The sequence below is a fragment of the Micropterus dolomieu genome, linkage group LG05 (assembly GCF_021292245.1).
Source record: "Micropterus dolomieu isolate WLL.071019.BEF.003 ecotype Adirondacks linkage group LG05, ASM2129224v1, whole genome shotgun sequence".
Classification (NCBI taxonomy): domain Eukaryota; kingdom Metazoa; phylum Chordata; class Actinopteri; order Centrarchiformes; family Centrarchidae; genus Micropterus; species Micropterus dolomieu.
Window position 1 is genome coordinate 10,443,358 of NC_060154.1, and position 23,961 is coordinate 10,467,318.

General features: G+C 38.2%; 1 protein-coding gene across 1 annotated transcript in view; it reads left to right on the forward strand.

The window, feature by feature from the left end:
• Positions 1–230: 230 nt before the first annotated feature.
• Positions 231–23,961, forward strand: part of homer3b (homer scaffold protein 3b) — a 32,506-nt gene continuing 8,775 nt past the window's right edge. The window contains 7 exon segments of the mRNA XM_046049989.1: positions 231–270; positions 3,713–3,891; positions 5,827–5,958; positions 6,520–6,627; positions 12,582–12,590; positions 15,307–15,443; positions 19,237–19,393. Of these exon segments, the coding sequence (XP_045905945.1) occupies positions 231–270; positions 3,713–3,891; positions 5,827–5,958; positions 6,520–6,627; positions 12,582–12,590; positions 15,307–15,443; positions 19,237–19,393 (762 nt within the window).

Below are 23,961 nucleotides of genomic sequence, written 5' to 3' on the forward strand. Positions count from 1 at the left end.
TTGAGTGTAATTAAGTACTTTCATGGTGCTGATTCGTGTCTGATGTTTTGAGCAGGATGTTACCTCCTGACAGTGAAATAAATATTGAGGTTTACCACAAACCTTAAATAAAATACTCCTACCTGAAAAGCTTTGTTACAATATCTTTCTTACTAAAATGGCTTTGCTCCTTCATAGAAATACACACATGCTAGCCACGTAATATTTTTACTTGATAAATTAGTGCCAAAATGGCCTTGCTCAAGGGCAATTGCACAGTGGCTGTTAAAGGTGATAGAGATAGTAACTCATACACATAAATGCTCAAGCTGGGAAATTACATGCAGTAAGTGACTGCTTGGAAGTAACATTCATGTTGCCCTACAGATGCCCTGTCTGTAACTGTTTGAAGTAACAGGTAGAAATAACACTTTGAGATTTCCCTGAAATGTAAAGTGCATTATAAATAAAATGTATTATTATTATTATTATTATTATTATTATTATTATTAGTTCTGCAGTGGCAACGTTTTCCACAGAGAACAAATTAACAAGTTGCCATGCAAAGCATTTAGTAAAGTTTGCAAAGCAGTTGGTGTTTCAGGTTTAAAAGCCCTAAAAACCAACTGCAAAATATTGCATGCAGTGTTCTAAGATTTACAGAAAGAGACACATAACTGACACAAAACTGTATTCTTTTACTACTATAATAGAAACAAATGCATTGCAACAGCAGGATGTTAATTACAGCACCATTATCATTTAAAAGCAGTTTGGCAGCTTGCTGTTGACGGTTGTGGTAGTTGCTGATTTTTCAGTCTGTTTATTGACAGACAATTTAGCTTATAGAGAGAAAAGCACAGGTGTAAAGGAAGTTAATAATGGCTTTTATCCATTTAAGTGTCCTAGTTAGCCGTGACAGAGAGCCAGTTAATCTATAGCTGGACACTGGAACTGGCACATTCAAATGGAATGTAGCCATTATCAGTGTTATTGATTGATTTCCTGCTAAACATGTTAAAATATCTGCTGTGAAAGAGCTCACAGGGCTTAAAGTAACTTTCTAAGCATTAAGAAACTTGTAACTAACACTTGGTAGCACTGAACCAATAGGATAAGGCTAAATGCAGTAGCCATAGATAGCCCAAGCTAGTTATTACTAGCTTGCAAGTCTCACAAGATCAACCTAATGATTATAAATGAACGAAAATATATTTTCTTTAACTTTGACCAGAATTCGTTGTCTTGTATACTTTGAGATTTAACAAATCAGTTTATTTTGTGACCTCATGCTTTCTGTGTCTGTTACCTTGACCAACTTTCATAGAAATCCCTTTTATGTGGCAGCAACCAATCAACTGTACTTCTATAACTCCTGTGAGGAATTGAGAGGGCATTTTATAATATTTTAATCAAATCAAATTCAACAAATCAAATTAAGAGACAAGCGTATCACAAATTAGTAGTAGTTTGCTCTTCATTTCTGCCATTTTTGTCCGGTGACTCCTTATTGTTCAGTTAACTTAGACCCATATTTGTGTATTGAGTTAGAGATATTTCTAGCTGCTTCCATACAGGACCTGAATCTGCTTCTTTGTCTGTGCTGCTTTTGTCTATTGTGAATTGTAGCTTCAATCTGTACTGTAACAATAATAACTATTGTTTGTATGCAAATGTAAAGCAATTTCTAACCAAATCCAGTGGGAACAAAGCTTCATATAGCCAGCACTGACCTATATAAATGGTTATTTCTCTGTCTTAGACAAAGAACAGACCCTTCTCCCAGCGCACATTATCCTCATTAATGTCAGTATGTAATTGACTTGAGAGGGGAACTGCTCATTGCATACATTAACATTATGCAAACTCTATTAACTGAGTAATGTTCCATGAATTCACTAAAGTGCCTGCGTAGTCCTTCATCGTTCTGTGAGCCTCTATCCATGTTTAGTCCCCACAATGAGTGTATAGTTCTTCAAAGAGAGCAGGATGGCTAATTGGACTGCTAGCGGTTAGCAGATCTTCAGCTTCATTTGCACCAATAGCCTCATTATACAGAGAGCATCATGACCTCGAGGTCCTTGAAAAACACAATCACATTTGGAAATTGGGAGTATATGTGTCCCTATTTATAGCTTTATCCACCATCAGTGGAAGAGTTGAGTCCCAAAGTGTCGATGCTTTGCACTCAGTGATTCAGTTCATTTTAATGATGGTACAGATGTTTTAGCCTTTTGGCTTTGATCAACATGTCTGATGCCATTTTTCTAGAATACATGTGTAAGTAATGCATTGCATTGCCTTTTCATAGAGCAGCTCATGAAAGCTTATTAACTAAAATTGCTTTTTCTGAAAAATTATGCCATCCAAAATATATTTATGGTACATGCTGTAAATACTGTAGAATGAACAAAGAAAATATTATGGAAGTTTATTGATGAGATTTGAGAGCGCACAAAACAAATCGCTATGTTTCTTTTTGTCGGAAGTTGTGCTGCAACTTGAACAATCAACCTGCATCCGGTTGATTCAGGATTATCCACAAATTGGCTGTGAAAAATTTTTAGTTCTAAAATCATGCTATGAAAATTGTAAATTATCATAGTAGCTGTGGATTATTTGGGAGAAAGTGGTACATTATTTCTGGAAGGACATGTTGCTGTTGAGTTGTTGAGTCATCATTTTTAATTTCTTTGAGCTCCAGAAACAGATTTCCATCCACTTGTGTTGTTTAATGTGAGATCATACAGTAAGTTTCAGTGAAGAATGTCTCAAAATCTCTGCAAATACAGACACAGATAGAGGTAAAAGAAAAGGTTATTTTGTGATTTTAAACTACCCCTTCAGTGTACAATAATGATTAATAGAGATTATAGAGTTTGCAGTAGACCTGGAATTAAAGTCTGAAACTGTTGTCTTGGTCATTTTTATATTCTCTGTGGAGAAACTGGATCAGTGAGGACTGTCACATGCAGACAGATGTGTTTATGTCCCTTAAAAATCAGGAATGTGACACATGACCTCAGGCTCATTTCACTGTTTGTGACAGAGCTGCGTGACAAAAGAAGCGTTCAGCCAGAAAAGAGATTTATTGACTTCCTTTAAAAAGTGACATGTGCTGTTACAAAATGATACATACCATTTAAACAAAGTAGGTACACTCTAAAAGCATTGTTCTTAAAGCTTACGCTCGTGTTCCCATGTTATGGGAACTTCTTTTTATTCTATAAGTATCTTTTGTATATTAACCTAGTCTGGTAAAATAAATCACCACTGTGTTAATTTTAAGGTTCTGTCTTACCTAAAACAACATGCTAGTCTCTTTTTAGGCCTATTTTTTAAGTTTTTAAGTTCTTAGAAATTATATTCTAGATATTTATGAGTGTATCTTGTTTATACAGTGTTTGTGTTATAGTGTGCAGTTTGATGTTATTCCATAGTTGTTTATAGTATTGTACAGTAAGTGCACGGAGGGTAGGGGTACACCGAACAGTTGAAAAATGTATTATAATTTGTTTATTAACTCCGACTATGAAAATGTAATTAATTCAAATATATTTCAGAGAAATACTAGCCAACTAACACTATACCAACTCCTTTTCTTCTACAGAGTAAGTCCTTCTTTTGAAAACATGGTGCCTTCACGGCAGAAGATCCTACCTGCCTGGATATATGCCGTAGTATTTTGTAAATGAATGTGTCACTAAATCATCTGTAACAAGAAGTTAATAAGTTCTGTTTTTTGTGTTTTAAAGGGAGCAGCCCATCTTCAGTGCCAGAGCTCATGTCTTCCAGATTGATCCAGCCACCAAACGCAACTGGCTGCCAGCCAGCAAACACGCCGTCACAGTCTCCTTCTTCTATGATGCCAGCCGCACCGTGTACCGCATCATCAGTGTGGGCGGGACTAAGGTTGGGACCCCACCACATATATGACTACCCAGATACACATGCATACATGCTACATCATACGTTTACATCACAAACATGGACATTTGTAGTAGTGGATGTGCAGGCCAGAGACTCGTGAGCTGTTATAGGAGACAGAAGAAGACCGAAGGCAAGGAAAGGTCAGAAAAAGCCAGTTGGTGTCAAAGGTAGTGGGGATGAAACTTTTCACTTGTCAGAAACTAACAGCCTGGAGTTGTTGCAGCAGACTTTCTAACTGGGGCGACTGTGGTTCAGGAGGTAGAATGGGTAATTGGAAGATCGGCGGTTCAATTCCCGGCACCTCCAGACTGTATGTCCTTGGGCAAGATACTGAACCCCGAATTTCCCCTGTTCCATTTGTGTGTGAATGTTAGTTTCCTTTCTGAGCCCATCCCTTAAGCTCAGTGTGTGAATGTGATGTAGTGTAAAAGCGTTTTGAGTGGTCAGAAGACTAGAAAGGCGCCATACAGACCATTTACCATTTCTTCATTGGAAGCCACAGAACATACACATATTGTTATATAGCATTTCCAGCAGGTCAAGGCACAAAAGTTATTCTGCTTAAATTTATTTTAAGAGGAAAAATGTTAAGTAGGAGACTAATAAATCGTTCTTTAAACCACATTTTCAAGTCTTTTCCAGCATTGATTGATCCTAAGTTGGTCTATTTAACAAACTTGATATATTTTTTGATTGTGTTTCTATCAAAGAAAACCAGCACAAGATGCAGTGAGACTGCAGGAAAAATCTAATCAAGCTTTAATTGAACTTCTGTAGCAATATGCACCTTGTTGCACTCAGCAGTACGTTAATAATATTTTCCTCATATGGTATTAGTATTATATAAGTGTAGGGACTCTTCATTTGTGTAGTATCATATCCTCCTGACTTGCATTTTATTTAGCCCACTCTGTGCAGCCCATCCCAAGATGCTTAAAATGAAGGGAAATAAATCTGTTTTCCATTTGGTTGTGGCTGTCATGGGTGGGGATGCATTGGTCAGAGTTGCACATTGTCAGCAGAATATTTATAACACACACATATCTTGTTAGCGACTAAATAAAACTCAGAGAAAATGCTGCGCTTTGTAGTTATCAGCCAATTCTGCCAATTTACCGCACTGAGACTTGAGGCTTTTGGAGAAGAGACCAAAGAAATCTGCATTTGGCAACAAATTCACCTAATCAGACTGTTCACTTGAGAGTGTTACTGAATAGATCGCACACCACAACAAGCTTTTTCCCTTAGCTCCTTCTCTAGCCTGGTTGTTAGATATTTTGTCTTTATTTGCAACCATAGTTCTCCAGTAGTCCTCCATAATGTTTTTTTTAACTGTAAGTTACAAACCTGCAAATGTTTTAGATTTTAAAGACTACATGATCTAAATGTGACATGTGGTTAATGTTCCCATGCTGTTTATTTTTTCTAATGAGCAATCCTAAAGAAAACCATAGAACTCCAAGCCAACAGCACCCTGTTCACTGTAATGAGCTGCTACATAGTGAATAGTTGCCCTCTTGATAATCAATTGAAAATCAGCATATTTGCTGGTCAAGTAGATACAAATGAAAATTAACAGTGGGCTGGAATGAAGTTGACATTTAAAGGTGACAGAAATTATTAATGTTCTTTTTGTTGGTTCTGGATATTGTTAATTCTTTGTCAAAGAAAATGACCTTTTGAAAACAGGCTTTTTTAGCACGTAGCTTAATAAATGCATACAAGTCCAAGTGCAGCAATTGAAATATGAATAATAAATGTGTTCCAGTGAAAGAATGAGCTTTTCTTTATAGTAAGAAGTTATTTATATATCTTCTGTATTTATTTGCAGGATCATGCCGTGTCCCATTTTCCTACTTGGATAGTTTATCTACTTTTGTGTTTCATGGTATTTAATAATTTTTTTTCCCCCACAAGGCCATCATCAACAGCACCATCACCCCCAACATGACCTTCACCAAAACCTCCCAGAAGTTTGGCCAGTGGGCCGACAGCCGGGCCAACACCGTCTATGGCCTGGGCTTTTCCACAGAGCAGCAGCTGCAGCAGGTAAACACCACTAGCACACACACCACGGCAACATTCAAACAAAATACTTCAAAGAGTCTTTCATTTAGTAGATATGACACAAAGAGGGTTATGGGGAAAAAGATAGACCATGGGAGCAAGAGGGGACTGTGGCCCCATTTTCAATACCTCTTTTATACAGATTCTGTCAGTGTCAAATTCAGCAGAATTACGTCTACAGTGTACATATGGAAATACAATTTCTTTTTACCTCACCATGATGCAGATTTTCATACATTTCCTCTTATAATATTTATTTATCTCAAATATTTAAATTTAAATTTGCAATTTAACTTGAGCTGTCATCAAGAATGAGTGCAAAGTAAGTTTAAATTACTGCATTAAAAGTACAAATAAAGCACAAAAAGAGGTCAGAAGTCACAGCACCTGAAGTGGAACAAATATTCTTTTACCCCAGAATACATGTTTACTGAGTACCAAAGGATGATCTGAAACAGTAATTTAGGGATGATGTGATATGATGTGTCTGAGTTTTCAGGTTATCTTGTCTGACTTCTGTCTCTTCTTTTCCTGCACCTGCAGTTTGCAGATCAGTTTAAGGAGGTAAAGGAGGCAGCCCGTCTGGCCAGAGAGAAATCTCAGGAGAGGTTTGAGCTGGCCAACCCTGCGCTCAACATTGCAGCTCCAGAGGTAAAGCGCTGCTCTACTTTCTTAAAGCACTCGTTTGGCTACCCATACCAGTTTTCTTAGTTATTTTGGCTGATCTCCCAGGTAGAAAATGGAAACTCCATATACTCAATATAATCAAAATAATAAACGACAGATCTGAAAAAAATATCAAAGCAGTCAATCAATTATTATGCTCTGTAAATGCCGAGGTCTAATCAGCCAAAATAATTAAGTGATAAGGGAATATTTACATTACACTTTTCCATTTGCTGATCTCAAAACCTACTTTCCATAGACCTCATAGCTAACAGTTATTGTAAGGAACTATTTTCTTCTGAAAGGAAAAACTATCCTGAAAACAGTCCTTCTTATACTAAGGAGTCAGGACATTGTTTCTGGAAAGACACATTGCTGTTGAATTTCTTAAATTAAGTTTTGAGATGCTTTGAGCACCACAAATAAGCTCCATTTACCTCCAGTATATTGGGGTGGTGGGAGTCTCAAGTGGCAGAGATTTCCAAACCTCAGCAAAAACAACCCCAACTATCTACATGGAGGATAGTGTCATTCCAACTTATATAAGGAGCAAAATAACCCCTACCTCTTGACTGCAACTATTTGTGCAGTCAAGGGAACTGCTACTGCTGGTAATAATTTTAAAAACCACTGGTTTTATACCATAAATAAATTTTCAAAAGCTTACAGTGCAAGTGTTCGCTAATGAGACTTTAGAAGAAAAGTCTAAGTAAAGTCTGCCTTTAAATAAGAACGGGCAACAAGTTCAGGTTGGAGAAACTGAACCTGTGACCTTGAAGTGATACGCTGGTCTCTGTAACCCCCAGGCCAATACGACAGAGCGGAGCAGTAATATCCCAATGAACTCAGTGCCTTTGTTTCTATTTTAAACATACACAGAAGCATGAGGGATTAGACGGATGTCCATCTGGCGGCTCCATTATTCTCGCATTGGTTAACCCCATTAAAAGATTTCATGCATGACAAATGGAGATGGGAAGCAGAAAGAGATGCGAGCTCTGAAGGTGTTTGGAGGGGCAGTAATGGCTGGGACTGAAAGGAAGAAGAAGGAGGGCTCAGGAGAATGGGGAGGAAAGAAGGGAGATGTGGGGACAGAGAGAGGGGAGCTGAATCATCAATAATTGAAGTGAATCTGGCTGCTGCTGAAAGGACAATGGCCAGCTTTTATCCTGCCGCGGTCTGTGATTTCTTGGTGGACTTGATAACACTGAGGTCCAGCTGGAGAAGTGAAAGCTCGCCTGCAGTGGAAACTTTTCGTCCTTCACCTTTTTTCCACAAGTAGATTATAGGACACGTATTTTTAATGGGACAGCTCTTCTGACATTTACAACACAAGTAGTACACACTCTGTTTGGGTGGCTGTGATCAAACATGGAGGGCAGTGTCCCAAAAGTCAACACATGGCAGTGTCACATGATGACTCAACTTTTGCTTCAGTTTGGCTCTACTAATCTTGTTTATTTAGTAGGCCTGCCACGTATCATCAGTGAGTGTGTTGGTTGTTGTGGTGACATGAATTCATAACAGGCTAAACTCTGTGTGTGTGAGTTGCACAGTGTAGAAGTCCAAACAAGGAGCCACTCAGCAGGTCTGAGAGACTGCAGAGTCACGCTGCCAACTGTGTCCCTAGCTCTGAGACACTCAGATAAGAGCTGATGGTTTGTCTTGTCTGTTTATTTGGCGAGGCAGAGAGAAATGATACGACAAAACAGAGCATCAATACCGAGAAGGTCAACGGCACAAGAAGTCCAGTGGAAAAATATTCCATCAAACAAGCTGACATTTAATGTTAAAGTTCTATTAAATATTGTTTCCATCGAGGCCATGGGAGCATTGATGCTGGACTGAGCTGCACAGAAGGAGGTCAAAGGGCAACTTTGATCAGTAATTTCCCCCTGATTTACCTTCGATCATTAAACTTAATTTAATTAGTGTCTGTCTGTTTGTCTGTCCGTCTGTGATTCAGTTTTAATGTGTTCAAACTTAAGTTACTTTCTTTTGATCACTCTAATATCTGTAGCTTTCTTTTTGCTAATAAATACTTGCTCCTGCATGCCTCTGCTTTGGCTGGCAAGATTTCCTGCACAGTAAACAAACATACTGGTATTCTTATGTTTAAAAAATATATATATATAAAAGGAAGACAATAAATTAATTAATTAATTCATTAATGTGTCTGTGAGGAATTGAAGTAGGAGCACCTGAAGTCATGACTGCAGTATATGTGTGTCTCCACACACAGGTCAGTGTCAGTGACAGAACAGCAGGCAGAGGTGTTACATTCTTACATCCCATCATGCATTCATACATGCTAAATCGATAAATCAAGTGCATGACACACACACACACACACGCACACGCACACCACACGCACACGCACACACAGAAACAAGAAACATCACCTAAATACAGCTGCAGTGACGTCAGACCCAGGCGAGGAACATCCTCTAGTGATTTGTACATGAGACAGCAGTCATTGATTTTGTGTCGTGCAGTAAACTGAGAGCAGTGTGGAGGTGTTGTTGTGGTTATTATCACATCTTCTAACTCACCGCTGCACAGTGTAAAACACCATACTGCTGACTGTCTGAACCTGTGTAATACAGAAATAGTACCCTAATTAAAGCTGTTATGGAGTGTGAGTACGTGAGGTTATTGTATGAATGAACTATTGACCACTATTGATGGCTGCCCCAGTGTGGCTGTAATGCCAGTTAAGAGCTACGTTAAGGCTTTTACATACCAAATTATGTGTACTGTTGCTTTCCACAAATACATGGTCATGTTATAAATGACAACAACACAATAAACCTCAAGATTGGAGATTGAAGAACTGAAGATCCCTCTTATATGCCCGTGATTTTATCCTCCTTGGATAACTATGACCTGGATGACTGAGAATCTTCAGACAGTTTTATGTGTACAAATATATAATATATATATATATATATATATATCTCAAAATAACTGCAATGCTTGAGAAGATGAAGAAGGTGGTGGTAATAATAATAATAATAAATAATAATAGCAAACGTACAGCACACACAGCCAAAATATGCAAACCTTATATCATGATCAACTGATAAACCTTAAGATAATGTTGTTTATAAAACACTAGATGGAAGCTGCAGTGTTTTGTCTTGTTTCATTTTCCTCTTCCCGCAGTGTATCAGTGGGTTTTGCATGACATTCAGCTGGTCAGTAACAGCCCTGGTCAGTAACCATCTACAGCATTGCAGAGCTGTATCTACACAGCCTCAGGCTCTACAAAGCACATATTCTGCCTCAGATATGTGGATGGCAGCAGGGGATCTGCATGCAGTAAAGCTTCAGCTTTCAGGCTTATTTGCAAAGCTCAGAGATAAGATGGCGGAGGAGATGGTGAAGTTCAGTGAGATACAATAAAAGAATAATAAACAGAGAATATTGTAGATATGTAGAAAGATGATAAACATTTTATGCAAAAATTATATTTAAAGAATAAATTTGTTTTTTAGGTGATGCTTCATTGAAAGGTTTTAGTTTACACCTCAGTGGGAACTGAATCCCTTACTATGGCCCTGTTTATGTCAGGTGTGTGTAGTAGATTAAAGCTTAAATATGTATTCTCAACAGTAAAGAGAATCAATAGTCATAAAATGCAAAGGGTGTTGCTGAAATATTAAAATTAATAGAAGATACACCTATTAGGGAATTTTAATTTGTTTTAAAGGTCCCAAATACTTGATAACACATGATCCTGTCTGTTACAGGAACATAAGAACAGATGAATAGGTGATCCAACATCCATATCTCAAAATATTAGAATAAAGAATGTATAATACAGAAATCTAGACCTTCTGAAAAGTTGAAAACTTCTGAAAAAGGTTAATTTATGCACTCAGTACTTGGTCGGGTCATCTTTTACACGAATTACTGAATCGCGGTGGCTGATAGCGGCCTTCAGCTCGTTTGTATTGTTGGATCTGGTGTCTCTCATTTTCCTCTTGACAATAGCCCATAGATTCTCTATGGGCTTCAGTTTCAGGCGAGTCACACCATGATCAGCAAACCAGTAAGTAGTCGTTTTGGCACTGTGTGCAGGTGCCAAGTCCTGCTGGAAAAGGAAATCAGCATCTTCATAAAGCTTGTCAGCAGATGGAAGCGTGAAGTGCTCTAAAATTCTTTATTCTAAAATTCTAATATTTTAAGATATTGATTTTTGATTTTCATGAGCTGTAAGCCCTAAGCATCAAGATTAAAGCAACAAATATTTCACTTTGTATGTAATGAATCTAGAATATATGAAAGTTCCACTTTTTGACTTAAATTAAAGGAAAAAATTTACTTTTTCACGATATTTTTTATATATTTTAATGATGGCACTTTGTCTTCAGTAGTCTCCTGCATGACCCCACATGTTGAGCCTCCCACCAACCGAAGGCAGTTTGGAAATGCGCTTATTTGCTTTCTTGCAAAGAGTTAGATGAGATGACCAGTACCACTGTCATATCTGGCCATTTTATTCATTTTACACAGGTTTATTTGCAGGACTATTTTTCTTGGCCAAGAGAAGTTTCCAAGCAACCAGAGGAGACTCCAGGAAGTCAAAACGGTCATTTTTATGCTATGGTTTTAGTACAGATTAAACAAATAATATATATTATGTATTATTTTGTGAGCTTTAGAGGTGTTGGTAGGCAGATTTTATAACCGTTGGGCAGAGCCAGGCTAGCTATTTTCCCCAGTTGTTATGCTAAGCAAATTGGCTGCATATTTACTTTAGTCTTCTCATCCAACATTCAGCAAGAAAACAAATAAGCATATTTCCCAAAATGTCAAACTATTTCAATGTCAAACACCAGGGTCTGTGTTTGAGAGTGGCTGGAAAAACTAGTGAGCAAGAAAGCTTATAGAAGAAATAACATCTCTGTCCATAAATTATCTGAACAGCAGTGTAAGCACAGCAGGACACAGGAGCTGTTTCCCTCCTCTGACAGGTAACGGCTGTCATTTGTTTGCGCCTGCTAATTGGAGCTTTTTTCCTCTATGATCTCCTCCAATACATGCTATCTATGCAGAGACAGACAGAAAGGCAAACAGAAATACCAGTCATCAATATTTTAAACCACAGACTTGGCATTAAAACCAGCTAAAGGGAAGTGTGTGTTGTTTAGTTGGGAGTACAGGTGAATTCAAGGGAAGCCTAAGCACGTACCCCTGATGCATGGACACATGAATAAGTAAAGCAGGTTTGTGGTCTCAATGAAACACTGGGTGTAGAAACCGGAGCTTTATAAAGCTAAAGGAGCCAATGGACTGATGCTCAGATAAATAAATAAACAGTGTAGATGTTCTTAAGACGAACAGTGGTGCAGAGACGCCATGATGAAAGCTCACAGGAAAGCCATTTAATATTTTAAGTATCTGGGATTTCATCTACACGCACATCTACACGTCTACATGTGCATGTTAATTTTTTTTCTCTCCTGTTTCTTGTATTTTACATTGTTGATGATTATAAAAAAAAAGAATAGAAAAACATATATTTATTCAATTCTGTCTCTATTGGTGTTGCTAAGCGCTCGCTGCTGTATTTCCCAGGGATCATCTGTCACTCAAACAGTGTGGGTGGGACTGCGACCATTTCTTTCTCTTTTGAAATGTTTATTTTTTCATTCAGTCTTCAGTTGCAGTCACTGATCCTGCTAATTACCTTTGTCGTCTTCTGTTAACTCCAAAAAAACCAGAAACACAAAATGAATCTACTCTTGTGCAGAAACAAAACATTTTGTAAAGCAGTGAATAGTAAAGCTTTCATGAACTGGGCATTGGATGGATCACTGTTTAGTCAAAAAAATAGTGCTTAAGGCATGGTTTTAATGATGTGATAACTATTTTATTCTGTTTCTCCTCATTTACCTTTACCTGATGCATCATGGGACATTTTCATCTCTCAGCTCTCCCAGGTGAGTGAAAACACACTCTCCACCCCACAAACAAAAAGCAATACAAAGACAACCATCTTCTTTTGTCTAAGGGACTCCATAGTTCATAGGCATGCGTCTTAGTGTTGCATGGACAATCGTGCTCAATAATTCATCTGGAGTTTGATCAAAGTTGACTTCAGAACAAATTTAGCTTCAGAACAAAGCTGGCATTTGCTACTAAGAGTAAAAGCTTTGCAACAACAACAACACATAATGGCATTTTATCTAAAATGTGCAGAATATGACAAAATTCAGCTATTTGTCAATTGAAGAAATCCAGACTCTACACTTCAGTGATATCATCAATGATCACAGTCCCCTGAGGATGGACAATACAGAGACATGTGAAAAAAGTGAAAATTCCTTGCAGTTCCTTTGAATTCTAGCTAATTAGTCATTTGCAGGCTTGTGTTCTTGTGTCCCTGCCTTGTTTCCACTCAGCCTGTTAGCGAACAACATAAGAAAAAACTGCTGTAAATTTGTAATCTCATTTATGACTTAAACATGATCCAGAGTATGAATTATTCAGGGATACGCACAGCCGATCTGTTGGCATTTCGGCCGGACTGGAGTTGTCTTGGCTTTGATTTTTCCTGCTCTCATGTTCCTTGCTCTGGACACAGTGCTCATCCACATGAGTCGGCTTTGTGTTATATTTCCGTATCTATCCATAATGGCAGACGAGTGCTGAGCTGTAAATAATAACCCATCGTTCATAGGGGAATACAGTCAGGCTTGCTCAAATTAATAATAGAAGATTTTCTACAATAAGTGCAGGGTTGTAATGCTTCAGTGAGGCACTTGGTCGTTGACAAGTTCAGGTTTCGGTTTCCACTCAGACAAAAGAACACAGAAGGCAACAATGGGTACAGAAATGTGCCCAAGCTAATTCATCTGCATGCTTTTAAAAAGAAGACTGAGCAGTCTTGTAGCCCACAGCCTCAAACTGCAGGAGAATGGTTCACTAAACTGTGTGAATGGAATCTTGAACCCATTTCTGGGCAGCATGGAAGGAAAATATCAAAGCAGATTGGTTAGACTTGCCTGTGCCAGGCTGGAGTCAAGCCATCCGCATGCTGTCAAGTCATATTCAAAGTCTGTTTCTGACTTGAGAGGAAGATAAATGGTTTTTCTTGTACTGGATCACCATCCAGTTTATTTAACCTTTATTTTTTAATGTAGGCAGGGGGGAAAAAAGGTATGAATGACTTTGAAGGTTCGACTTACAAATCTCCCAGCAATCTGTTCACAAAGAACTTAATAATGAAATGTAATAACCAGGCTACAAACGGGGAACGAGTTGAACCTTGTTGTTGCATTATGGCTGCAGATCCATTCAGTGTTCTAACTAAAGGTCGTTTGTGTGATAGGTTAGATTAAACATATTCTAAATATATGTTACTCTAAGACACCAACTGTCTTGTTTTTAGCACTATTTTCTACTCTGCTAACTGTAGGAGTTAGTATGAACAAGCAGGTACTAGTCAAACTACTTATTGTATTGGTAAATATTTTGAGGTTTTATCAAGCTCTCCTTGCAAACAGACTGGCATCTACACAAAAGAATTAGAGGGATCAGCAATTTTTAACTTCCCAAAAGAACAGAAAATGTCTCAGTACAATACTGTATAATTATTGAATGCAATATCAAGTTAGTCTATTGTTAGAACTTGTTCAGGAGTGTGTGTGTGTGTGTGTGTGTGTGTGTATGTATATATGTGTATATATATATATATATAGTTGTTTTTTTTTTTTTTATTTAAATAAAATGAAAATCTGATAATTGATATGTTTTAATGAAAAGATTAAGACTAAAAATCTATCCAAGTCGTGTACCAAAATTAACATTAAATTCCACCAGTAATTTGGTACAGAGGGGGAACTGCGCCGCTAGTGCACTTATTGCCAGATGTGCAGTATACGTAATATTTTAACAGACATACATGATACAGCATGACACCAGCGTGTACATATTTTTTACACACAAATACCAGATGAACTCTTGGAATGAGGAACTGTACATGAGTCATTTCTTGTTGCATCAGAGTCCAATAAGATCTCTGAGTCTGTATGAAGTGAAGACAGCAGGGCTCCACAGGTGGCTGCTTGCTCTGCACGTAGCCTGTTTACAGGAGCCCAGATGGGACATTTCAAGCACTGACAGGTTGAGCTCTGTCCTTTCCTGCTGCCTTGTCTTGTTTGTTTTTTTGATGACAGGTCTTGATGTAGAGACTATAATGGACCTGTCATCAGCTCAGCCCTGAACCTCTGAGCTAAAATTAGAATAATTGTGCTTGTTCTTGTATCAACAGTATAACATCCACAATCAATAATATATGTAAATGGCATATTGGAACATTTAATGTAACTTTAAACATCACTTGAATAAATTAATTGTAGTGCAGGAAAAATGTACTAGCTGTACACTGTTAATTGCTCCTGTCCTCTAAACAGGCACTCTCTATTAAAGGACTCTTGCCTCCTGATAGAAAACTACAGTGTAGGTGATTAGGATTTACATTTTAATCCCAAACATATTTTTTTTCACACATATATGGAAGGTGCTGTGTATCCAACCTTTTTTCCCCCATTGGTTGCCATATTAACAGAGCTACTACTGATTTTATTTTAATGTTATAACAGAGCTTATGCCTTGTTTGTGTCTCATCTGTTTGTCCCTGTGTTGTCGATCCAGGAATTGTCAGAGGAGCGCCATTCTCCACCGCTGCTCACAGTCAACGGTCCAGGCGAGGAAAAGCTGTTTCGCAGCAAGAGCGCCGAAGTGGAGCTGACGGTAGAAAAGGAGAGGGTCAAAAAGATGTTGTCTGAAGGGTAATGATGAAGTTTTTTCAGCTTTAGCAGGAAGTTTAAACCTCATGCCTCATATTGTCTGGAGAAATGAAAGCTTAGTAGCTTTAATCACTTTAAGAGTGACAATGAAACTGATAATCAAACATAATAACCTTCTTTTATTTTACATTAATAACTAATAACTTGTGGTTGGAACATGTGGTCAGACTCTGAAAGTATCTCATTAACAGCAGACTTTTTAAATGTCATTTTATTCGCCATGTTGCACATGGTGTTTGCACTGCTGGCCTGCAGTCATACTCCAATCCATATACTTATAAGACCGATGTTTTGTTTAACTTCTGAGGCCAACTGCATCTGTACATCACTGTATATAATGTACAGTGACAGTAATGTTCAGTGTGATCTGCTAGCTTCAGGAGACAGAAAGACATTTCCTTCACAAGAACCATTGTTTTTACACCTCACTTTTGTTTTTTTTTATAATGTGGTAGAAAAAACACATTGTATTGAATTTGACAGCTATAATAATATAAAAAATATTTACATTTATAAGACAGTAAAACTTATATTTTATTTAGGATATTTATTTGACAACATAGGGCAGAGAGACAACAACAAGGGAAACAGATAGTGAGGAACAGCGTGGAGTGAAAATGTAAGCTCAAAGCTTCTGGTGTTTATGAAACACATTAAAGTAAAACAAGGGAGAGAGCAGCAGATGTGTGTGTGTGTGTGTGTGTGTTTGTGTGTGTGGGAGTACTGGAATGTAAATTGTACCTATTAGAGTTTAGAAAGTTTTCTACAGAGGTTGTAATCCTGTCTTACCCCCTGCTTGGCTACATGAGCGGATGTAAATGCCCAGAGCACTTTGTGGAGCTCTGTACAGTGAATTAAACTTACTAAAACTGCTAAATGCCTGTCCTCTGTTTGAGGAGGAGAGGAAACGATTACAAGCCATTAAACTGCAAAGCATTTAATGAGTACTTGCCTCTGGTAAGGCTTCACAATGACCTACATTTGTTATTTGAACAATAGAAATGTTAATAATATAAATATAATAATCAGAATTGTTTGCTTTAAGGAAATACCAAACATTTTCAAAAATGCGCATTTCAGATAGTATGTAAATACCATACCATGGAAAGATTCTGTGTCAGTAGGGTATGTTTGCAGCAGAGCAGTAGCTTCACATCCCTACTGCCTGAGACTCTGTAGATTAAATTCTGGTTCCTAAATAGTTACGTTTTCACACAGGGCATGAGTCCAAATTTAAAGTGGCTAAAATCAATACTTTATTCATAACAGTGTATAAATGACAATATGACAATGTGAAAACGGTCTTTAGGAAGGAACTTTATTGTTTAGGTTCACTCTCGCTACTGTCAGTTTTTCCTAAACCTAACCAAACAGTTTAGGTGCATAAACCTAACAAAGTAGTAAGGTTTTCTGGCAGAAAGCCCTGAGGGCAGACTTTTCCCTTGTGCCTATGGCACAGGGTAAATGCCAAAAATAGAGGCCATAGAGTACTACTGTGGCTGGAAAATAAGTTATGTCTTCTGTGTCTCAAAGTCTCAAAATATATTTTACAGAAATCGTCTTTACAAACTGGGGTCATGACATTTGTGGACATTTACCTGGGAGGTAGGGTCTAACCAAGGGAAGCTATCAAGATCCATTATGGGAAGTGTAGAATTCAGGGTCCTGAAAAGCCCAAAGCACTTATAATGGCAAAAAGCAGGCGGGACAGGAAATGGCATAGGGTTGCAAACATGAATTGTGGGAGCTAGCTCAGCCAATCAAGAGTTAATGAGGTGTGGGTATGAGTATTGTCAGAGAAAGTCCCAGATAAACATGTTGTTTTTCTCTTAATGACCTTGTTTCTTAGTTTTTGTGATTTTGCTGTTGCTCACTTGCTTTATGCTTTAGTGTCTTTTGTATCCACCACAGTAAAACCATGTTGTTGGGTAATTAAATATAAGTAAACTCATTGTAAAGGAGTTACAATGAGTCTAGAGGGCGGATGAAAACTCCTTATGATGAGTATAAGATGATGCGAGGCATGAAGGACAAGAGAAGAAGAATGTGGCTTAAGACAAGAAAATGTCGTAAGCAAGAAAAAATAACTTGAGTGCTTCCTGTTATGTTACAGTTATTGTGTGTGAGTGTTTGTAAAGGGCTATAAGAAATGAGGGGACACTGCCTCTCTTCAAACATTGTGTCTCTTGGTATTTGAGTACCAACTCATATCTGCACTAGAAAACACTAGATTTTTCACTTTCCACGACAGTATAGAGAAATGGTAAATATTCAGTGCTGGGGTTCTTCAGGACCAGGAGTGGGTACCACTTATCCAGTGTATTTGGAGCTTGACCCGTTCTGGAGACTTAAATGCAGGAAATAAAAACTTTGTCTGTAGCAGCAGTGAATGGGTCCTTTCCTCCAAGCTCACCCATGTAAGATTGTTTCCCTGTTTTTCCTCCATTTTGTGTGTAAGAAAAGCTCACTGCCAGTTAAGAAATACAACAACATTAAAAGAACAGAAGAGCAGCAGTGAGTCTTTGTAAAAACATTTTTACCACAAACCAAGAAGTTTAGTCTACCTGGAAACCACACTACATGTAGACAGGCCCTGGTTCTGCAGCGGTGTGTGTTGTGTGTGTGTGTGTGTGTGTGTGTCGTGGTTCTGCAGCGTGTGTGTGTGTGTGTGTGTGTGTGTGTGTGTCTGAATTTAACAGCTCATAATCATCGTCAGTGTGGAGCCCATTATTGATCACTCAACCTTCCATCTGAGACCAGGAAGCAGAAGAACACACAATTCTCAGCTGCATCACAACCTATTATCCCAACGATTTTATTTTATGATTGTAATAAGGCTTTTTCTCCTGTTGCTATGGTGAGTAATTTTATGGTTGCCAAGCTGTTATTTGGTCGTCATGGCAAGGACACTAGACTAAACTTCTTTATTTAAAGGCTCTCTGGTTTATGAAATATCCCCAATGAATTCCTAAACTATTCTCCACTGTGAAAGGTGCATACTGTTCTGTTCTGTTGCAGGTTATAAGACAAACTGATAAAAAAAATATACAGTCGGGACTGAAAATTGTCAGTCCTGGACAGGAGCATCTGATGCCATGTTGGACCGTTGGAATAAGTTAATAGTAACACTTGTGCAGGATTGCATTATAAGGTGCCTCTCAAAGAGAGCGGCGCGTGGTTCAGTGGTTAGCACTGTCGCCTCACAACAAGAAGCTCGGGGGGTTTGAACCTTGGTCGTCCCCTTTCTGTCTGGTGTTTGAATGTTCTCCTCGTGTCTGCGTGGGTTCTCTCCAGGTGGTCCGGCTTCTTCCCACCATCCAAAGACCTGAAGGCTATAAGCCAAACCGATTTAAAAAATATAGGTGTGAGTGGTTGTTTGTGTCTCTGTGTCCAGAGTGTGACCTGAAACTTTTTTTTTGTGCGGCGTGTCATGTAGTTCTGCCTCAGACTTCTCTGAAAACATTAAAGTACATGTGCTTTTGGCTCCTTAAAATCAAATATATGCCAATCAAATTTCTCCAACAGCTGGTGCAGCATAATAAAAGTTTCGCTTCATTACCTCATTATCTTCTGCTTTTTCTTCACCAGTAATGCTTCTCCCGGAGAGTCACCCAGCATTATCAATATTCATTAGCTAATTAATTAGTTTTAGCGTCTTTCAGCTTCTGTCATCAGCGTAGTGTTCGGCTGCAGACAACCTGCTTACTGCCAAACGAAAATAAATGATTTACTACTTTAAATTAAGTCTCTGTGTCTCTTTGTGACTTCTCCCCAGGTCCATGTGTGAGATAAACCTGGAGGCTGAACTCTTCACCCTGCAGGACAGTAACGCCAAGCTGGTGGCAGCTCTGCAAGAAGCCAACGGCAGCGTGGAGCAGTGGAAGAAACAGCTCGCTGAATACCAGGAGGAGACCGATCGCCTCAGAGACCAGGTGATGGTGGTCAAATTTACACCTTAATACAGTATCCCTGTGGCCAATAATAATGTAGTGCAGTTCATAATGTTTGGTGAGGTGCTGGGACTGTTGAGAAGCTGATGACAGCAAATATTCTACTTGTGACTGCTGTTGACACATTTTTGAGAGTTCACAAAATTTTGTAAGTGTTTGCAAGTGATGCGCCAGCAGTTCAGGTCTCCATAATCCATGTAAAGGAAAATGCACAACAAGCTTTCCAAGAGTAAGAGGATTATTATTCTCATATTTCGAGACACTTTAAAGTGTCTTATCAAACCATGGCCAATTACCCCAGGAAAAAAGGGGTTATGTTTCAATTGTTTGTAATATTTTAACCCATTGTTAGGTTAGTTTTAGCAGTGAGAGCCAAATACAATATACACAATATAACTAAGTACAATATAAGTTTCAGATTATGTGTATGTTGTTTCATGACAGTGTGTCCACTCCCATGTAGTTAAGCAGTTCTAATAGGGTGATATTGAATTTCTATATTACTACACCAAAACCAGAAGTTAGTAATTTAAAGGGGACCTATTATGATTTTTTACATTTTATTTTTATATTATATTATATAATATTTTCTGTCATATCTATAATGTTAGAATGTCAGATGTTCATGTTAAATGTGGCCAAAGCTTCAAATAATGAGGTAAACATATTTAAAATATTTATTTAAAAACTTTGAATCATGCAAAGCTGCCATACAGGAGTCACCGAACTACAATATAGGGCTGGAAATGCAGTATGATAGGTCACCTTTAAACTAAAAGAAGACAACTTTGATAAAATAGGATAGCCCACCTCAATAAACCTGGATAGAATTCCTGTTTTTTTTGTTTTTTTTCATGAGTTGAGAGTTTTCATATCAGTGCTGCATTGTATGATGCTCTGCTTCATATCAATACCTTCACACCCAAAGGAGGAAATATGTCCTCTAGCAAATCTCTCCATAACAAGTCACTGTACAAACTATGTTGTCACATATTTATCTTTTATTTAGGGCATCTACTTCAGCTACACAGTAGTTATTATCGGTGTAGTTTAGATATTGTAAATGTTATATATAATTTATTATGCAGATCTTTTTTTTTATTCATACACTTATAACTATCACACTGAAATCCCCAACTGCAGATGCATTTTTCATCCAGCCCTCCCTCTTTGGGATATTTCTGTTGACAGGCTCCCATGATAATCGCAGGGCCAGAACGCAGACATTTCATCTTTAATTTAGAGAGAGAAAATTATGCCCTTGGTCAAGCTTAACAAGGCTTCTTCAATGTGACAGAAGTGGTGCCGCAACCGGGCAGCAATGGAACAGAAAACTGGTCCTTTATTTTTAGCCCATGTTGTGGTTTCGTCTATCTCTGAGAGTCCAGGTCTATCTCTGCGAGTCCAGGTGAAGGTTACCCCCCCCCCCCCCCCAATACACACACACACACACACACACACACTGCAGCAAAGTCAACCAGGTGGCTGGAAGTGGATCAAGCCTCCAGGGTTTGGCAACCGGGCGTTGAGGGGGGTGTTGGGCTTTTTCCTTTTTTTTTTTTTTTTCTTTTTGGGACAGGACACCCTAAACTGCCCCCTGTCCTTGCCCCAGTTAGAGGAAGACGATAAATCATCATAGGAGCAGAAGGAGAGAGGTTGGCTGGCTTTTTCTCCCTCGTCACACTCTCGGCTTCAGCCATGTTTGTGTTCATCCACAGCAGAAAGACTCTGGATTTATCTTCTGGGTTTCTGGGTTGACTCTGACCCATGCTCAGTTTTAAGAATTTGCAACACATGAAGTGGGATACTTAGGTCATATATAGCTTTTTTTAAAAGAAATTTAATTGAGTTTTTGCATCTAAAAGATGAAATGTGAAGAAATTTGATGTGCATCCAAAACCAATGTTTCAGTCTGACTGTATTGTTTGCCTTTTTGTTTGTTTGTCTGTTCTTCTGGGATTTTTTGGCAACTGTGATTTTTGGATGTAAATCAAATTTAGATACTGAGCAAAATTTCTTCCACAGATAAACATTTTGTTGACTCTCCAACTCTCACAAACTGTCTGAAGATAGTGAGCTCAGAGTGAGCGCACACCATCAATGCACTTGTAATTTTGGTGGATAGTTCAGTTAAATTAAGATGCCACCTAAAATGAGTGAGTCAGGACAGAATGATTCTGACCACTGGAAGAACAGAGATACTCCATCATGAGATGAAATTGACTAATTGCTGCAGCTCTGTAAATGATATTGCAAGTCAAATTTAGATTGTCTCATGGTATGTATTGTCAAATCACACAACCCAGCATACTCTTCGGTGCACACACCTGCTCACAGGGTTGGTAGGATTTAATGTGAGGAATGTGAGATGGAAGTGAAAAAAGTGCATCCATGGTGAACACACAGTGGACATCCCAGACAGAAAGGCATTCCTGATTTAACTTTGTTGAATTTAGTGAGTAATAAATAATATTTCTTTATAAAGAAATCAGGGTTTTTGCAAGTTTCTCTCTTCATGTACACTCACTGGCCACTTTATTAGGAGCACTTTGCTAGTACTGGGTTGGACCCCCTTTTGCCTTCAGAACAGCCTTAATTCTCAGTGGCATACTTTCAACAAGTTGTTGGAAACATTCCTCAGAGACTTTGGTTCATATTGACATGATAGCGTCACACAGTTGCTGCAGATTTGTCGGATGCACATCCATGATGTAAATATCCCATTCAACATCATCCCAAAGGTGCTCTATTGGATTGAGATCTGGTGACTGTGGAGGCCATTGGAGTACAGTGAACTTATTGTCATGTTCAAGAAACCAGTTTGAGATGTTTTAAGGTTTGTGACATGGTGCCTTATCTTCCTGGAGGTAGCCATTACAAGATGGGCACACTGGTCTGATGGACATGGTCAGCAACAATACCCAGGTAGGCTGTCACTATTAAACGATGCTCAGTTGTCACTAAGCGACCAGAAGTGTGCCAAGAAAATATCCCCTATACCATTACACCACCACCACCAGCCTGAACCGTTGATACAAGGTAGGATGGATCCATGCTTTCATGTTGTTTGACCCTACCATCTGAATGTTGCAACTGAAATCGAGACCCATCAGACCAGGCAACGTTTTTCCAATCTTCTATTCTCCAATTTTGGTGAGCTTGTGCAAATTGTAGCCTCAGTTTTCTGTTCTTAGCTGACAGGAGTGGCACCTGGTGTGGTCTTCTGTTGCTGTAGCCCATCTGTTTCAAGGTTGGACGTGTTGTGCATTCAGAGATGGTATTTTGCATACCTTGGTTGTAACAAGTGGCTATTTGAGTTACTGTTGCCTTTCTGTCATCTCTCACTGGATATTTTCTCTTTTTGGACCATCTTTTTTTTTTATTTGAATTCCTCTGTTTCCTTTTCTTTTTTATGTCAGACTTTTTATCTATCATAAACTGTCAGTACAAGGACACAGCATCATTTCTACATATTAAAGGCTGCATCAAACTATTCAAATTGATTCTTTGGTCTATAATAATGCAGAAAATAGTGGGAAAATGTCCATTGCAATTTCCCAAATCCCAATGCTTTGTCTATAAATTGTTTTGTCTGACCAACAGTTAGAACCCAAAGATAGTCAGTTTACTCTCTCAGAAGACTAAGAAAAACAGCAAATATTCACAAATATTTAAAATAATTTTATCAAAGATTTGAGTTAAAAAAATTTAAAATTAATTATCAAAATTATTTCCATTGAATTTTTTGTCATTTGGCTAATCTATTAATGAGCTAATCATTTCAGCTTTATACAGTACTGTGATTTCAATCGTTATAATCATCACAGTTAAATATTTGGCCAGCAGTTGAGAAATTTAAGATTGTTAATATAAGAGTTAATATAAGAAAGATGAACAGTCAATGAGCAAATGAGCAAACAAATGTTTTGGCTGTGATATTGTCTAAAGTCAGGTTTCATCTACAGCAGCTGACAGCAGTGAGTCCACACTGACATGTGACTAACATGATGCACAAGCAGATGTGATCCATTTAATCCACTGTGATGTAAACCTTTTTGTCTAATCATCTTAATGGGTGGAAAGTCAGGGGATTAGAACTCACTTTAACACACAGACTTCTGAACAGTATGTCCATCTGTAGGGCATATAAAAACATTATTCAGATTTTATTAGATTTTTATTCAGTCAGTAGAGCTAATGTCAGATCTAGAAAACAAACAACATAATATAAAATGAACCTCAGTTTTTCAGTGATTCTGTGTAAAGTGTGTTCCTTTAAACTGTGTAAACTCCTATGTACAGTCTATGGTAAACTCCAAACTCTCTGGACACAATTAGATTAATTAGATATTGTCTTAATCAGATTACTTCCAGAGCATGCAAAAATAATATATTGTTTTCCTTTTTTATAAGCAAGGCCCAGTGGGACCGTGGCAGTGTTAGTGCCTACTGACTACAAAGCCATGAAAGATAACTCAGTGAACCACAAACTTTAAATCACATCTTCAGACTTCAAAGGCTTGCCCTTGTTTAGTCAATTGGTGATTCTC